General features: G+C 36.5%; 4 protein-coding genes across 6 annotated transcripts; 1 reads left to right on the top strand and 3 right to left on the bottom strand.

Moving 5' to 3' along the window:
• Nucleotides 1–9: 9 nt before the first annotated feature.
• On the bottom strand, nucleotides 10–2,627 carry LOC124957855 (ubiquitin-conjugating enzyme E2 W). The gene is made up of 4 exons (XM_047515293.1): nucleotides 2,331–2,627; nucleotides 1,317–1,664; nucleotides 1,181–1,256; nucleotides 10–1,084 (listed from the first exon to the last, which is right to left on the bottom strand). The coding sequence occupies exons 1-4, from the start codon at nucleotides 2,373–2,375 to the stop codon at nucleotides 1,071–1,073; spliced, it is 483 nt and encodes a 160-aa protein (XP_047371249.1). The 5' UTR covers nucleotides 2,376–2,627; the 3' UTR covers nucleotides 10–1,070.
• Nucleotides 2,628–3,004: 377 nt separating this feature from the next.
• LOC124957640 (putative inositol monophosphatase 3) lies at nucleotides 3,005–5,443 on the bottom strand. 3 transcript variants are annotated; one of them, XM_047514710.1, is made up of 6 exons: nucleotides 5,323–5,434; nucleotides 4,327–4,506; nucleotides 3,838–4,247; nucleotides 3,645–3,759; nucleotides 3,460–3,559; nucleotides 3,005–3,387 (listed from the first exon to the last, which is right to left on the bottom strand). In XM_047514710.1, exons 1-6 carry the CDS (start codon nucleotides 5,357–5,359, stop codon nucleotides 3,219–3,221), a joined length of 1,011 nt encoding a protein of 336 aa, XP_047370666.1. In that variant the 5' UTR covers nucleotides 5,360–5,434; the 3' UTR covers nucleotides 3,005–3,218. The 3 variants fall into 3 exon arrangements, with proteins under 3 accessions (XP_047370666.1, XP_047370668.1, XP_047370665.1); XM_047514712.1 differs by having other exon boundaries at nucleotides 3,006–3,387; nucleotides 4,327–4,436; nucleotides 5,323–5,443; XM_047514709.1 differs by lacking the exon at nucleotides 5,323–5,434 and having other exon boundaries at nucleotides 3,009–3,387; nucleotides 4,327–5,047.
• Nucleotides 5,444–10,208: 4,765 nt separating this feature from the next.
• On the top strand, nucleotides 10,209–15,158 carry LOC124957639. The gene is made up of 3 exons (XM_047514708.1): nucleotides 10,209–12,066; nucleotides 14,014–14,163; nucleotides 14,302–15,158. Exons 1-3 carry the CDS (start codon nucleotides 11,536–11,538, stop codon nucleotides 14,791–14,793), a joined length of 1,173 nt encoding a protein of 390 aa, XP_047370664.1. The 5' UTR covers nucleotides 10,209–11,535; the 3' UTR covers nucleotides 14,794–15,158.
• Nucleotides 13,613–16,297, bottom strand: LOC124957642 (nuclear transcription factor Y subunit B-4). The gene is made up of 2 exons (XM_047514714.1): nucleotides 16,062–16,297; nucleotides 13,613–15,830 (listed from the first exon to the last, which is right to left on the bottom strand). Exons 1-2 carry the CDS (start codon nucleotides 16,174–16,176, stop codon nucleotides 15,295–15,297), a joined length of 651 nt encoding a protein of 216 aa, XP_047370670.1. The 5' UTR covers nucleotides 16,177–16,297; the 3' UTR covers nucleotides 13,613–15,294.
• Nucleotides 16,298–16,343: the final 46 nt, after the last annotated feature.

Here is a 16,343-nt window from a genome sequence, read left to right as displayed (position 1 = left end):
ATCGGTGTATCATAACGTAAAGCAGTAGACTTTATTTTTAATATGAAAAAAGATACACTATGTCTTCGCTAAATTGATAGAAAATATGTAACATAAAAAGATCGTTGAACACGCGTGCCGTATCGTACTAAAATATGAAGAGCTATCGTACGTAAACATCGTTTAAACGTTATACAAGAAAGACTACACACATATCGAACGTAAACTAAACCAATCGTCGCACAGAGACAAGTCGTGATCACTCTTGTTAATACTACTTCATGAAAGATAAGAGCTACCACAACGATTAGGTAACGATAATGTTAAACTCCTTTAATTGGGGTACAAGATAAGAATGAAATACCTTTTGATACCGTGTTACTTGCATTCCGATTCACGTAACACCTATTGCTTTTTTGTTTCTTTTGGTTTTTTCTTCTTTCTCTCTCTCTCTCTCTCTCTCTCTCTCTCTCTCTCTCTCTCTCTCTTCTTACAACTAACGTTCGATTACTTTTCTATGCTTCATCCTTATGATTAAATGTAATAAACAAAGAATTTACATCGTGCGATAAAATTCGTGATCGCTTCATAGCTTTAATGTTACATAATGATAAGAGATCCTTTCTAATACGTTTAAATTGATATTAACAAATAGAGATTTGCTACTCTAAACGAAGAAAGAAATTTTGCAATTTTTATATCTACATCTTATCTTTATCTGTTTTTCTCTTAGCATTATGAATTTAGTATTCTTTTTTTTAAACCTAACATGTAATACATTTCATTATTATTATTATTAACAATGTAATAATTCGTGACCGAGCGAGACTTCAATACTTTGAAATGCCGGTTTCTTTTTTTTTCTTTTTTTTTTTTTTTTTTTTTTTTTAATTACGGTCATAAGTATGTCATAAAGCCATAGTCACTTTTCTAGCTTATGCACCTACATATTTCAGCTATGTATTAAAATCCCAGCAATTTAGTTGCGAAAATTTTTAACGTTCCTTTAAGACACAGGAAAAATTTCTTTCCATTTGGTCCAATGATACCCATACATATGCAACTTGAGGATTTATGTACGGACCTTGCCTTTAAACACTGTCATCTAATCGAAAGAAGAAATAAAATTGTTTCATATATTGTGCGACTTTATACAACGCTTTCTTCCTTTATGATTGTTTTTTGAAGAAATTTATCTTACCGTGATACCACCACTTTGTCTTCTTTGGATTTTTATTACAGGTTTTCACATAGAAAGAATTATCCGGTGGCCTTTTCTAAAATTAATATCGTATTTAATAAACATCTATAGGATTTATTTAATTGATCTTTTATACCTTTTCTTTGCAACTACTCAGCATTGACACAATGCTCAAGCATACACTTTGCACACTGAGTGCCGGTGACCAATCATCGGTTAAAATTGATAAGCAAATGTGGCCATTGCTATAAACATGTGGATGAACTGGTATATTACCAATGAATGTTACTTCCGGCGAATCAAAGGGATACTTGGAACTGAATTTAAATTGTAATTGAAATCTTTCTCCCTCGTACAAGGTACCCTTTGCACCTTCCATGTGTACAATCCATTGTGTCAAGTTTTGTCCAGCTGAATCACCATCTACCCTGACACCAGGTGGTGGTTCACGTATTAATGACATTAATTCCTTCTGTAATCGTCGCTGAAAAGATAAAAACATCATTTTATTTATTTCTATTATATATGGAAGATCACACATTTATTCATTTGTTTATTAATTTTTTCTTTTTTTTTTCTCTTTAATTAAATCTGATATCTAAATTATTAAACGTTTAATATACATTATATATTGTATGTATATATATATATATATATATATATATATATATATATATATATTATATACACATATATTTGATAAATATAACGTCATAAAAAATTAATAGGAAGTATGAATCATCAAGGGCAAACTTTAAACAGTTGCCAGACTATGAGCACGTAAGAAAATACGTAAAGAAAATAAATATAATACTACGAATGATCGAAAATTTCACGATTTAAATAATATTTTTCTTTAAAATATCTCTCTAAGAAATATAAATAATCGTCGATAGTGCTTCCAAATTGATAAGATAACTTGAAGGAATTTACATAAAAATTAATGAAATAAGCGTTCCGATTTGACACGAAGTTTTGTATAATACGTAGACTATGCTAAATCTTATCTTTCTACATTTACTTATGTTGTTAATAATTATTCATGCTATCGATATTTTTAATAGGAAAAATTTGCTTAGTATCTGCATTGAATATTATAGTATATTTTTTTCTCTTTAGGCAGGAAAGAGATGATACATTAACAACTTACTTTCGACGGAGACAGTCCCGCCATTGTCGTTAAACCACTTTCCATTGGAAAACATAACCGCTGTTCATTGCAGAATGCAGTAATTGTTTGTATTTTTCATTTTCTTCTTTTTTACTTAAAAACGTAACATCGGTTTAACATTAACGAATTTCATTTTTTATTTTTTTTTTTTCTTTTTTTTTTTATTTTTGACTCGTTTCACTTGATACGTTTTAGAAGGGCAAGCTTTTTGCATCAATATGCTAAAGCTTGATAAAATACGATAGAGCGGAACATAGGGCATAGACTGAAACGTCAGAGGTATAAAACATAAAGTGCATCCGCCATTTTGTTTTATCACTGACTCATCATTAATACAAAATCGACGAAAGCAATTGGTCGAGTTTCACAGTTAACGACCAATCGTGTTCATCCTTCGAAATATTTGTTGATTCCTATTGGTTATTAATTTTTCGCAAATTTTACTTTTATTGATAATACTCGTAAAACATTTTTTTCTTCGAAATACTTTATTCTTTATACGTCAATTATTATTTAACGTTATCAGATAATATTATTTTTCCAATATTTTATATTACATATCAATAATAATATTGAGTAGGTATTTATATCACTTATGATCATACAAAATTTCTTTTTATTTATATACACATATAATTCAGAAATTTGGTTGTTTTTTTGAAGTATGTTAAAATATATATATATATATATATATATATATATATATATATATATGTATGTATGTATACGTAAATCTTGTATTTACAATATACATCAAAGAATATTTTTTCGTTACTGTTAAAATAGCTGTTGCAGAGAGGGTAAAAATAGTAATCGAATTATCTTACTGGTACAGGAAATGATGACTAGATATTAATGAAAAAAGAATTATCGAGATAAAATAAAAGATCTTAGCTGTATATTTGAAAATTTATCCAAATACCAATTATGATCAGTCATGGTAGCTAAAAGACCCGATGTTAGCACTTTAGTGTCAGTAGAATCAAAATTAATTAAATGTCCATCAAATAATGATGTAGTCATTCCACCAAGAGCACTATGCGTGAAAAGAAAATTATATTAGTTTTCCAAAATAATTACTTACTATACGTTTTATATTAAGGTATACCTGATGATGGCTGTTCCAGAACATATATCCCACTTTTTGATAGCAGTCATATGAACGTATGCAGTTGCATTTCCAACTGCTACCTCTAAAAACTTGTAACCTAAACATAAATTACATTTTTTTTTTTTATAACATAGAACATCATAGCATTTGTTCTCCTATATACGATTTAAGAAATATATTACCTGCACCTGCAGCAGAAACAATTTGAACATTTCTACCAAAAGCAGTTTTGGAAGCGTTATTAACTTGTCCAGCATGTGACCGTGATACAATTAAAATTGGCAATTTATTTTCATGCTGCATCAAAAAAAAAAAAAAAGAAAAAACATATTTTAATCAAATTCATACAAAGATAATTTATTATGAATATATTACCTTTGGCAAATTATATAAATTTTGTGAAGCTCCATGACCAGTCCAAGTCCAATATAAATTGTGGTCTTTCTTTGTTTCAAATGGCTTATAAATAACACCTATTATAGGTTTTCCTTTTACGGCAATGCAGACCATAGTCGTTACAAATTGTAATAAATTTTCTGTAAACTCCTTTGTAGCATCCAAAGGATCAATCCAAATAGTGATATCTTTAATATTTTCAAAGTCATCCCCTATATCATATTCTCTTAGGTTGTTAAAAGAATTCCTAAGATCAGGAACAACAACTTTATCGCAGTCTTTTGATGCTTCTTCGGATATTACAGTAATGCCTGGAAATGCATCTTTTAAAGAATTATACATAGCACAGTGTGATCTATAATCTGCTGCTGTTACTGGATCATTTTCACCTGTTGAAGTAAAAAAGATATGTTTATGTTTTAATTCTAAATGAAGCACATCTCTTTTTAAGATAAAAATATACATTACCTTCTTTAGTTTTCCCTTTACTTTCAATATTAAAGCTAGTTTGTTCGTGTACAGAAACGACTTCATATCCGCCCAATTCAGCTGCCTTTATGGCAGCAACGAGCAACGATCTAAGAGATACTACATCCTTATTATTCGATTCTAGGATGGAAGATCTTCTTGAAAAGAAATATATTGCGCCTAATAATAAAAGAAACACACAAAGACTGAACCTTTTCGAACGTACGTTCATTCTTAACATGTGTTTATTAATAATTCAACTTTGTTCCGGGACATTTATTTATGCGCATTAGAATTTTATTCTGGTCACGATTTTGTCGTATCAAAATTTTGTGCATAACTCATCTAAAACGATCTGAGAAGCCAAAGTTTTGATGTATTACGAATGATAAAGATCTAGAACAGCTGTTTTCCATACCACGTGATACACATTATACGTAAGAATGACTTGCGGTCGTATCAGTGATGCGTACGATTTACTATAGCCTCACATCTGATACACAGATTACTTTCATTAAATGGGAAAGACCATACGATACGATTATACTACTTGGATTATAAAACATTTTCATACACTCATAAATTTCTAAGGAACGATATTGTTTCTACGTTTATTACATAACTTTAGATCGTACAGATTATCGGAAGATCGTATTATAGATTTGACAAGATTTTGCCTTAATTGTAATAAACTTAAGAAGAAGATGAAGCGAGAGAGAGAGAGGGAGATATATATATATATATATATATAGAGAGAGAGAGAGAGAGAGATGTTCCCTCAGTGAAACCTATTTACAATGTAGTTCAAGCGGCTCCGCTACATCTAGCGTAGCGATCGAAAGGTTATTTCAAGACGGATTGAAGTCTCTGAAAGACAAAGGTGCTTTAGGTATACTTTAGCAGAATCATCGAAGCCTATTATTGAGAGAGAGAGAGAGAGAGAGAGAGGGAGAAAGAGAGAGAGAGAGAGATAAGAGAAAGTATCTTGAAACATACTTATACATCGTCGTTCGTCCACCCCTTCCGCGCACATACGCGCGCATCTCGCGTAAGAAGGTCGCTCGAACGAGCGGATAGCCCCAGCCAAATGAGGGAAAATCGAAGAGTAGGGACTTCGTTGTGAGAAAGAGAGAGAGAAAGAGAGAGAGAGAGAGAGAGAAAGAGATTGTGTGAAAGAGAGAGAGAGAGAGAGAGAGAGAGAGAGAGAGAGAGAGAGAGAAGAGAGAGAGAGAAAGAAGAAAGGAAGGAAGGAAGGAAGGAAAGATTAGAAAGTAGGAAGGAAAGGAAGAGAATCAAGGAAAGGACTCGAGCTAGCCGATAAGGTAGGTTGCTCTTTTCGACCGATCCGCAAAAGCAGGGCGAACGTCGAGAAAGGTGAAAGGTCAGAAGAGCGACGAGGGAACACCGTGGGATATCGACTCGAGGAGGAGGTCGAGTGTGAAAGATAATCTAACCGTCGGGGGTGGCGTGTACGGTAAGGGTAAGTGCGAAAGCGGGTCAACCGAAGTGTATAGAGAAGGCGAGGAGAGACTTACGAGACGCGCGTAGCAATTCTCTATACAAACTTATTTTTATGGATCCTCTTTCTCTCTCTCTCTCTCTCTCTCTCTCTCTTTCTTTTTTTTTTCTTTAATTCAATCTCTTCTATGTAATGTTCAATTTTTATCCTATAAAAATATGATACAGATCGTTTTCCAGGCATTGTAATAATCCCCGAAAAATCTCGTGCGAATTACTGGCAGGTGTCTCTTTTCTCTCACTCTCTCTCTCTCTCTCTCTCTCTTTGTACCTTTTTTATTAATTATTAATTTCATTGTATGTATATGTATATATATATATATATGTATATATATATACTGTTTTGTACTTACAATGCACTCAATGTGCTTTATTTATATTTGAGTTTCGATCTTATATATTATATATAATATATATTATATATATACATATATATATATATGTATTGAAATTTTCTTGCTGACCTTTAAAATTTCTCTTTCCCTCTCTCTCTCTCTTTCTCTCTCCTCTTTTTCTCTCTCTTTCTTTTTTACGATATATCTAAACGCAATCATCTATCGAACAGGCTAACGTAACGCGCCGCGGACGAAAGATACATGTAGAGATATATATATATATATATATATATATATATATAGAGAGAGAGAGAGAGAGAGAGAGAGGAGAGAAAGAAAGAGAGAAAGAGTGAAAGAGAGAGAGAGAAAGAAAGATATAGACGAAACAAGAAGGCATAGGGTAGTGCGCGTGTGGAGTAGAAAGTGGTGGGGGTATCACGAAGAGGGAGGTTTGTGTGAGAAAGAAAAGGGGGGAGAGAGAGAGAGAGAGAGAGAGAGGAAAAAAGAGGAACGATGACGGGGTGCGCACCTGCTCGCGCTCGAGTTTGCCCGCCAGTCGCCGGGGTGGTTTTGTTCGGTTGGGGAAACGAGCGCGTTCATCGCTAGCTCGTATACGCGATGAAGAGATAGGAAGGAAGAGTTTTACTCTCTCTCTTTCTCTCTCTCGTCGTCGTCGTCATCGTCGTCGTCGTCGTCGTCGTCGTCATCGTCGTCGTCGTCGTCATCGTCGTTATTATTTTTATCGTTATAGTTTCTCGTAAAAAATAGTGACGTAATTAAGAACACGTATATAAACGATCTACGTGACATATAAAACGTGTTGGACAAACAACTTTTATCCTCGAAATTCGTACGTGTTTCTCTTTAATCATCTTACTCTCTCTCTCTCCCTCCCTCTCTCTCTCTCTCTCTCTCTCTTTTTATCTCTCTCTCTCCTTCTCTCTCTTTCGCTCGCTCGCTCGCTCGCTCACCCTCTCTTCTTTTTTGTTCGCTAAATACGCGCGCGTTTTCCATCGGTCCTTCGCGTTTGTGTGTATGCTGTGTGTATTCCTTTCTCTCTCTCTCTCTCTCTCTCTCTCTCTCTCTCTCTCTCTCTCTTTCTCTCTTTCTTTTTATCTCTATATGTGTGCGTGTTTTTTTCAACAGAGTGACCACGTGCGTGCCGTGAATATGTCGCATTCATCGTTGGTCTTTATTACTGTCGATCTACCCCTATGAATCAAGTGACACATCGGAGATAAAAGAAAAGAGGAAGCTGGATAATATAAAAAAAGAGATAGATAGATAAAGAGAGAGGAAGAGAGAGAGAGAGAGAGAGAGAGAGAGAAAGAGAGAGGTAGAAAGAAAAAGAGCGAGAGAGAGAGAGAGAGAGAGAAAGGATGACTAAATTCATAAAAATGTAAAGGGAGGAAGAGAAAAAGAGAGAGATTGGATCGAACACAACTGGTGTAACATTTCTCTCTCTCCCTCTCTCTTTCTTTCTGTCTCTCTCTTTCTCTCATTCGTTCGCGAGCCGTCGGTACGCGCAGTTATTCGGTGTTGCTGGCTGACTATAAAACCCGCTTTGCTGTTGCTGTTGCTGCCGCAGCCTCCATCGATGCTCTCTCTGCCGTAGTTATATATATATATATATAATGTGTTTTATATGTATATAAAAGGTATATATATATATATACATATAAAATATGCATATATATATGTATATATATATATATATATATATATATATATATATATATATATATATGAACATATTCACGTAAACGTTAATGAACAAAAAGGAAAAATAATAATGAAAGTGTAGCCTTCTGTGTGCATCGCTATCGTCGTCGTCGTCATCGTCGTCATCATCGCTGTCGTCGTCGTCGTTGTCGTCGTCGTCGTCGTCGGCGTCATCATCGTCGTCGTTGTTGTTTCTTCGTCGTCTTCGTCTCATCATCGTCGTTGACCCTATCGTCTCTTTTTTTTTCATTATCAGGGAACTTTTATTTCGCTAAAATCGTATAAAGGAGAACTGTAAAGAGAGGAAGAAAGAAATATTGTAGAAGGAGAGAGAGAGAGAGAGAGAGAGAGGGAGAAAGAGAGAGAGAAAAAGAGAGAGTGATAGAGAGAGCAGATAGAAAGGAGCAAAAGAAAGGGGAGGAACGGGAGTGAATAAAGAATAGACATATATTTATACGTAGACTATGTGTCCCAGGACAAAGGAGAGCGACAAAAAAAAAAGAATAATATCAAAGCCAAGGGCCACCAGTCAGCCTTTGATTCTCTTTTCACGTGACTCTCACCGGAACAAAAAGCTGCTATAGTAGATTCTCTTCTTCTCGTTTTTTCTTCCACGGACTTGTTTGTACCACCCCCTCACCACCACTACTACCACCACCACCAACACCACCAACACCACCACCACCACCACCACCACCACCACCACACCGTCTTATTGCTCTTTTACACGACCAGCAAACGCTATTCTTCTTATTCTTATTCTTGCTCTTATTCTTATTCTTATTCTTCTGGTCCACCTCGCTTTCGTAGCTTATTTACTTGTGTACTCACGTGTGCGCGCACGCGTATCCGTGTGCCACCACCTAATCTCTCTCTCTCTCTCTCTCTCTCTATCTCTCTCTGTCTTTTTCTCTGTTTCTTTCTCTCTCTTTTTTCTATTTCATCCCCTCTGGCCTCTCTTAAAAAGCTCGCCATCCTCTATCCCGCTCCTCCTAGTGCTCTTACGTCATCGGAGCTTCTCACTCTATTCATTTTTCGTTCTGTTGAAGCACGCATCGTGGCATGTGTCGAACGAAAAATTTCCTATATATAAAATGTTTCTTGCCCTGATGACCGACAATCTCCTTCTATCACGAAGAAATGAAATTCTATTACATTCGATTTTTCTATCGTCCCTTCTGCCATTATTTTTTCTTTTTGCTACATTCTCTATCGCTTTTATTTTTTTCGTAGACATGCACATAGGTAGAAAAGTATATCTCCAAATTCAAAATTATAAACTTATAAGATTTAAGTTTTATAACGTTTGTTATGTTATTGGTTCTGCTTCTTTTTCGTTCTTCTTATTAAATTTGATTCTCAAGGATTCGTAATATAGCAACCGTGTCATTTAAATCGATGCTGCGAGGTCGTCTGACGTATTGGGAAAAACGGCTGACAATGAGCTGGCAATAGAGAGTCTTACGCAGCCATTCGAACGAGGTCGATGGCGCGCACTTCCGATGGTATATGACGCTCGAAGGACACGTCGTCAATTTCTTTTTTCTTTCTCTCTCTTTCTCCCTATCTCTTCTTTATCTTTTGTTTTTTTTTTTCAGTTCCTAAAACTTTGAACGTGTCCTATGTATTACGCGATTTTACATTCACGCGACACGGACGTGTCCTTTCGTGTAGCTTATCAGTATATCTCTCGACCTTGTCAACTTCGATTTTTTGAGTCACGTGCATGTTTCTGTCGATTCGAAACGATCTATCGAAGTACGATAGATCATTTATATATTTTTCAATTGAAAATATTTTATTTATTTGTAATATTTATTTCCTTTGATATTATAATTTCTCACGAAAGATTCGATTAACAATTTAGGGATATTCCTTGGAGGTTCCCTTTGTAGTAAAATAGCAACGTCGTTATCTACGTTTTCTCGAAGCAAGTAGATTGCACTATGCACCGATACTATCTATTACCATAAACACTATCACCACTACCACGATTTTTAATCACAAATACACACGTAGCATTGGTATTTTTCTAGATGACATCAAAATTAGGATAATAGCTTGCGAATAAATAAGTATTCTATTTTATTCTAAATGCTTCTCTATCTCCTCCGAAGTCGGTCGATTCTTAGATAGGTTCTTCGCAACGTAGTCCTTACGAATCTCCTCTTTAAAGTAGTTAACAATCTATGACTTCTTAGATGCTAGATCGAAATATTCTCGCATTCGAAGGTCTAGTCTTTAGCCACAAGGTATCCTGGTACAAATGTTATCACACTTGTACCAACTACGAGATATAATGTGAGTATGTAACAAGCAAGGGTCAACAACATTCATTTAAATCTCTTCATTTAGTTAATGGGGGAAAAAAAAGAAAAAAAAAAAAAAAAAGAAAAATAAAAAGAAGAGATTAGATCATTCATCAATTCATCGACAAGATTTATCCTAGCAACTCGCTTGAATGTATAAAAGAAAAAAAAACAAATTTATATCTCGCTTGCTATTATCTGTGTGTGTCTGTCCACGTAGTTTGTTCGATGTACACGTATGTATGTATGTACATTTTTATACGTACGAGCGTATAAGAATTGAAACTTTCGATCGAACATGACACATTCTTTTTCATATCGATTTTAAATGATCGTTTAATTGACTTTTAATAAACGATCAAACGGAATATAATACGTACATACATTCGTTCGTTCGTTCGTTCGTTCGTAGAAATGCAGTCGATATGTTCTTTAATATGACCAAGACGAATCGAAATCTTATCCTTGACTATTATTCCCCTTAATATTTCAAATATTTGTAACGATCTAAGCGATACTAAAGTCATGTTATTTTTCCCACGACATGTCAATAATAAATCACTACGTTGTTTCGTTATGCGTTATGTTCCTCTTGGTTGTAATAAAAGTCTCGAGAATGAGCAATAAAATATTCTTCGTACTATTCGATCACGGAGAGTAAATAAATTGATTTTCATTAATTAATCGTATGATCGAATGAAATTTAAGAACGATATTTATTTATCTTTGAAGAAAAATCTTGAGGAAAGTCGATAAAAAAATTCATGTAAAGTGATCACAGCCATGAACTTGATCATATAGAATCTCCGTAAAACCTTCGAATAGTATGAGGGTAAAAAATAAAAAAAAAAAAAGAAATGCTTCATTTCGAAGTAGTAGAAAGTAGTCGTAGGTAAAAAAAAAGACGCGAGGGACGCCGATAGCGGGCGGAGCTTCGTCACATTTCTTGCCTTTACAGAGACAAGAGAGAGAGAGAGAGAGAGAGAGAGAGAGAAAGAGAAAGAGAGAGAGAGAGAGAGAGAGAGAGAGAAAGAGAGAGAGAGAGAGAGAGAGAGATAAACAGACACAGAGTGAGAGAGAGAGAGAGAGAGAGAGAGAGAAAGCAGGAACAGGACAAGGAAAAATATCATAGAAGGATGACGAAAATAGTGTTCCTTCGATAATAAGAAATAAAAGAAAAGGATATTGGCTAAATATTTCTCTGATCGATATAGAGAGAAAAAAAAAAAAAAAAAAAAAAAAAAAAAAAAAAAAAAGAAACAGAAAAAAGGACTGACTGCAAAAGAAAGAACTGGAAAAGGTTTATCAAAGGTGGATGCCGAAGGATGTACGCTGCAGCGGGTGGTGCAAGTATTGCAAGTCGGAGGAAGCAAAAGCGTTTGCAGTTATATAAACGTGGGGCCGAAGGTGGCCCAGGAACGGCAAGAAGGATCAAGACAACTCTGACGAATCAAACGGTGACAAGGACAACAACTACGACGACAACGAACAAGTTCGCTCATCAGCATCAGCATCAGCACCACCACCACCACCACCACCACCACCATCATCATCAACACCAACACCAACACCACCACCACCACCACCAACACGTTGTCCAATCACCCTTCGCGGCACAAGCACCACAATCATCCCAATTCCATACGGGCATCGATCGACAGCAGCGTTCTCGCGTCGAGAAGTGCCAACAACTAGCACCTGTCTCGCCCATTCAATTCCCCATATCGCCGCCACCGCTCTCACTGGAATCATCGGGTTCGGTCACCTGCGCCACTAACAAGCCTAACAGCTTCCCTTTTCCGCCACCCTCGATCCTCGATCTAAGAATCTCGCCTACTTCCACGCCGGAGCTACAGGTGGGTAAAATCCTCCAAGAGCTACTACTATTTTCGTCGAAGGCCCTCCCTCCTAGTTGCCTTGGACGACCGAGCAAATGCTCCTTCTCCGTCTCCCCCCGTTGTACCTCTATCTCTAATTTTATTCCCTCGTTTTTCTATCACTTCGAAACGCTAGAGCTATCGTAGCACGGTAATAATATAGGAATATATATACATATTATATAGATATATATATATACACATATAGATCATCCCCCTTTTATCCGACCTTTTTTCTAATTCTTAATCTCTATTCTTTGTAGTTAGCTAGCTAGTTAGTATGTCTATTCTACATATCTATCTATCTATCTATCTATCTATCTTTCTTTCTATCTATCTATCTATCTATCTATCTATCTGTACGTATCTGTCTTTCTATCTTTCTATCTTTATTATCTATACTTTTCGTTTTTATCTAACGCACCGCACCACTCGTCGGCACAACACCCCCCCGAGTTTGAGAAGACCGTCGATCGGCTGTCTGGTGGCGTCTACCGTAATATCGCGGTAAGGCGTTCGTCGGATCATCCAGGTTCGTTGGTCGATCCCGATTGCGATTAGTAGAGCATGTTCTCGGCCTATATATATATATATATATATATATATATATATATATATATATATATATATATATATATATATAGATGACGATAAATGCGAAAATAGAAAAAAGGGGGTATACCGAAAAGAAAAAGATAAAGGAAAAAGAGGGAAAGTGTTTGCGTTATAACGTGCTTTCGTTTATTCGCTCATTATCGCGGTTTCGTTACCAGCGGATTTGGATATGGCGAGTGCTGTGAGGCAGAACCGGTTTCTAAAATTTTTTTAGATTATACCTATATACCTGTATACGTCGAATTCGACGACGAATTCGAATTATACTGATCGGAATTGGGATATGCTAGTTGAGTGGGACTTGCTCGATACACGCTCGAAGAAAGGAAAAAAGGAATTCTCAGCCAGGAAGGTGACACTCGAATCTAAAAAAAGGTGCTACCACTACTACTCATACTACTACTCATACTACTACTTCTTCTACTACTACTGCTACTATTACTGCTACTACGAGAAAGTGGAAAAAAAGACGGTCGGGATCTTGGCGATCGATGAAACAAGCAAGTGAATGAGCGGAATGCAGGCTGCTCTATTGATTAGAAGGGAGAAGCAGCGGTTACGGGGGGGTAAGGTGGTGAACTTTAGAGATTTACCAACCAACTTGGCCACAAGGCTTATTCCGCCGCTACCACGATATCCCCCACGTTCGTATGTTTACGGGGTAAGTATCAGGTTCGCTTGCCAGCCACTTTATCAACGACGGTAAGATATTACAAAATCGACGAGGTATTTCTACCAACGGAAAGCGTTCGCCGATAGAACCCTTCTCGAATAACTCACGATACCGCCTACCTGCGATGATTAAGGTAGAAACTTTCTAACTCGGGGTTCCTGTGCGGCCAAAATTTATCAACGATGTCATTTTTATTTGTTCTTTCTTTTTTTCTCTCTCTCTCTTCGTTTCTTGTTCTTTTCTTTTTTTCTTTTCTTTTTTTTTTTTTTTTTTTTTTATTCTTTTTCCTTTTTTCATTCGGCTGCGCTTCCGTTTTTCGTTTTCTTAATCGTTTCCGTTCGATCGTTAGCGTCCTCTTTCCCCGTTTTCTTTTTGGTAGATCATGTGTGACGTTATTATCTACTCATGTGATCAATGTCGTCAAAAAACATAATTCGATACATATGTATATGTGTGTAAACAGGAATACAAATAATCTTCTTTGATAGCAAAGGATTAAGACAGAATATAATCTTTGATCGAACGGTATTCATTTACCGACCTTATCCTTAGCCCCTATGTTTCATCCATGTTTCTCTTTTATTATTATGATGCATTTAGGATAGAATAATTAACGTCGAAAAGTGAAATGATTGCAGTGTCAGGGAGCTGGAAAGGTAGCATGGCAGGGATGCAACAGATCATCCCCTCTTCCTTTATTCCCTAATTTACCACACGGGTGTCGCGGCGGCGATGGATACAAAACGAAACAATGCGAGGCTCATCGAAGATGGATGAAGAGGAACAGGGTAACGCGTTTCGTTTGAAGGCTAATCCTATTTAATTTTATAAATTAATTCACTCGTCAATCGATTGGACAATGTAAAATGCATTGGAAAGTTAACTCGCGACGTTATGATAGTTAAGATAAAATTGTTTTATCACAGATACGAGATGCCAGTTATTGTTATGGCAGTAGCGGAGAGGACGACGACGACGACATAAGCGGTAGCGTCAATCGTCGTAGAGCCGAAGTGAATGCAGCTGTGAACACCGTACTTTACGCCGGGCTTGGTGCCACGGCTCTTGGCCTAGTGATTTCGTTCGTTGGGACCGGTGAGAAAGGATTTCTCAGTCCCGAGCTGAAATTAATCGGACCATCGTTACTATGCGCTGGCCTACTTTGCTGCCTATTTCGTGTACTGCTTTGTCTATGCCTGTGCCGCTGCGGCGAATGCCGTTGGTGCCTTTGTAAGCAGTCCCGAAACAAGAAAGAAAAGGAAAAACAGAAGACGGAAACGCGTCCATCTGGTCCAATGCAGACAGCCTCGCTTCTTTCCCCAGTGCCACAGCAACCAGCCACACACTCGTCTTGCCAAGTGTCATCGTCGGCGAAGGGACATGAACTCTTACTCTCTCCTGCCCAATTACCTGAATGAAAATATGATTTCAAACGTTTTCTACCGAATTCTACACGCCGATCTACTGCCGATTCTGTCCAAGGAAGAGAAAAGAAGAAGATACGAAAAGAGGAAGGAAGGGAGGAAGGAAAGAAGAAGAGGACAAAATAAAAAAAGAAAGATAAAGTAGCATATCTCGACATTATTCGGCTTGAAACAAGTCTCAAGATATCATACAGGATAATTTTAGTTTAATGAAAGTTAGTGCTCACAGTGAGGATAATAAAAGATCGGCCACATTTTTTCTACCCCTCCGGTGTTTGATGAAGTAAAGGAACGTTTGTTGATAAATATCTTAATTTATTTCCTTCCATCGTATTTCTTTATAAAGAACATTTAAAATATTTCATGTGCTATTTATTTTTCAAACTTTAATGCGTTAGATTGATCTTTTTCTTTCGTATGAAAACTTGTGTTCCATTGTCTTCTACAAAAGGCAATAAAAAAAAATTCCATTAATAACAGTTTAAAATGCACTGATCAAGAAAGTTGGAACTGCATCTGATCGGTAGATGAGTAGCTGTAGATAACAGGTGTATCGGAGGTAGTAGCATTGGAATCTGTTGCAATAGCGAACAATTGATCCTCATATATGGTACCCTGAGATTCTGCTTTCCCATTACCCGTTGTCGTTCCTGTCCCCGAAGGATTGTCCCCTTTGGTAGCTTCTCTGTACTTTTGTAGATAAACTTTCAATGGTTCTACATAATTATCGAAGCCAAGAGTTGTCATGGCAAATAATATATCTTCCCCATTTATGGTTTTACGTTTTTCCATGTGACATCGGTCACTGGCCTCGGACGTGATAAAGGATATAAACTCGGAAACGCATTCTTGAACGCATTCGCGCGCATCTTTAGCTATTTTTCCTGCTTCCGGTATAGCCCGTTTCATAATTTTAGCAACATTAGCTATTGGAAGAAAACGATCCTGCTCTCGTAGAGGACCACTACCGCTTCCACCTCCGCTGCTTTGCAAAGGATCTCCACCCCCGTGATTGGAATCATCTGTATTTTCTGGATCATCCATATAAAATGATTAAAATGATGACAAAATTGTGCGAGGAAATTATTTAATTATGCAAAAATCAATTCTATTTTTAATTCGATCGTAAAATCTCTAAACCAAATATGCTATTCGTTCTATTCTTTTTAATTATCGTCCAACGATTATCTTATTATGTTAAACAGTATGTTATTAAAATATGTAAAATGTATTCTGTCTTTATGAAACACTAACCTACCTACCTTCCAAGTCGTCCGATTGTACGCCTATGTAGGAAGCCGAAACACCGCTTCCTCCTAAAAAGGTTGTAGGGCCTAAAGGTCCACCGTCATCGCCACTTTCACCACTATTTTCCATTTTAATATAATACTTTCCGTTTCTCTTAATTCAGACAATATATCTTTCTTCTCTTAACCTCTAAGCGTACGACAATTCTGTTATTGTTTTCACTCTTTACCATGAACGTAGTAAAAGTTGAGAGAGAAAGTTCGACGAACTTCGCAGTATGGCAGTATACTTCGACG

This window comes from Vespa velutina, chromosome 2, assembly GCF_912470025.1.
Source record: "Vespa velutina chromosome 2, iVesVel2.1, whole genome shotgun sequence".
Taxonomy (NCBI): Eukaryota; Metazoa; Arthropoda; class Insecta; order Hymenoptera; family Vespidae; genus Vespa; species Vespa velutina.
The sequence above is the reverse complement of the archived record's forward strand: the minus strand, read 5'-3'. Positions and strand labels throughout refer to the sequence as shown.

What these genes read in the sequence shown, in the direction of transcription:
- LOC124957642 (XM_047514714.1), bottom strand. Translation starts at nt 16,176, where the DNA reads ATGGAAAATAGTGGTGAAAGTGGCGATGACGGTGGACCTTTAGGCCCT. An exon ending in ACAATCGGACGACTTGGAAG is followed by an intron (nt 15,831 to 16,061) that starts GTAGGTAGGTTA and finishes TGGATGATCCAG; the next exon opens with AAAATACAGATGATTCCAAT.
- LOC124957640 (XM_047514709.1), bottom strand. Translation starts at nt 4,567, where the DNA reads ATGTTAAGAATGAACGTACGTTCGAAAAGGTTCAGTCTTTGTGTGTTT. An exon ending in ATTTATATAATTTGCCAAAG is followed by an intron (nt 3,760 to 3,837) that starts GTAATATATTCA and finishes TTTTTGATGCAG; the next exon opens with CATGAAAATAAATTGCCAAT. An exon ending in TCTGGAACAGCCATCATCAG is followed by an intron (nt 3,388 to 3,459) that starts GTATACCTTAAT and finishes TTTCACGCATAG; the next exon opens with TGCTCTTGGTGGAATGACTA.
- LOC124957855 (XM_047515293.1), bottom strand. Translation starts at nt 2,375, where the DNA reads ATGGAAAGTGGTTTAACGACAATGGCGGGACTGTCTCCGTCGAAA. An exon ending in CGGGACTGTCTCCGTCGAAA is followed by an intron (nt 1,665 to 2,330) that starts GTAAGTTGTTAA and finishes TTATCTTTTCAG; the next exon opens with CGACGATTACAGAAGGAATT. An exon ending in TGAGTAGTTGCAAAGAAAAG is followed by an intron (nt 1,257 to 1,316) that starts GTATAAAAGATC and finishes TATTAATTTTAG; the next exon opens with AAAAGGCCACCGGATAATTC.
- LOC124957639 (XM_047514708.1), top strand. Translation starts at nt 11,536, where the DNA reads ATGTACGCTGCAGCGGGTGGTGCAAGTATTGCAAGTCGGAGGAAGCAA. An exon ending in CTTCCACGCCGGAGCTACAG is followed by an intron (nt 12,067 to 14,013) that starts GTGGGTAAAATC and finishes AAATGATTGCAG; the next exon opens with TGTCAGGGAGCTGGAAAGGT. An exon ending in GATGGATGAAGAGGAACAGG is followed by an intron (nt 14,164 to 14,301) that starts GTAACGCGTTTC and finishes GTTTTATCACAG; the next exon opens with ATACGAGATGCCAGTTATTG.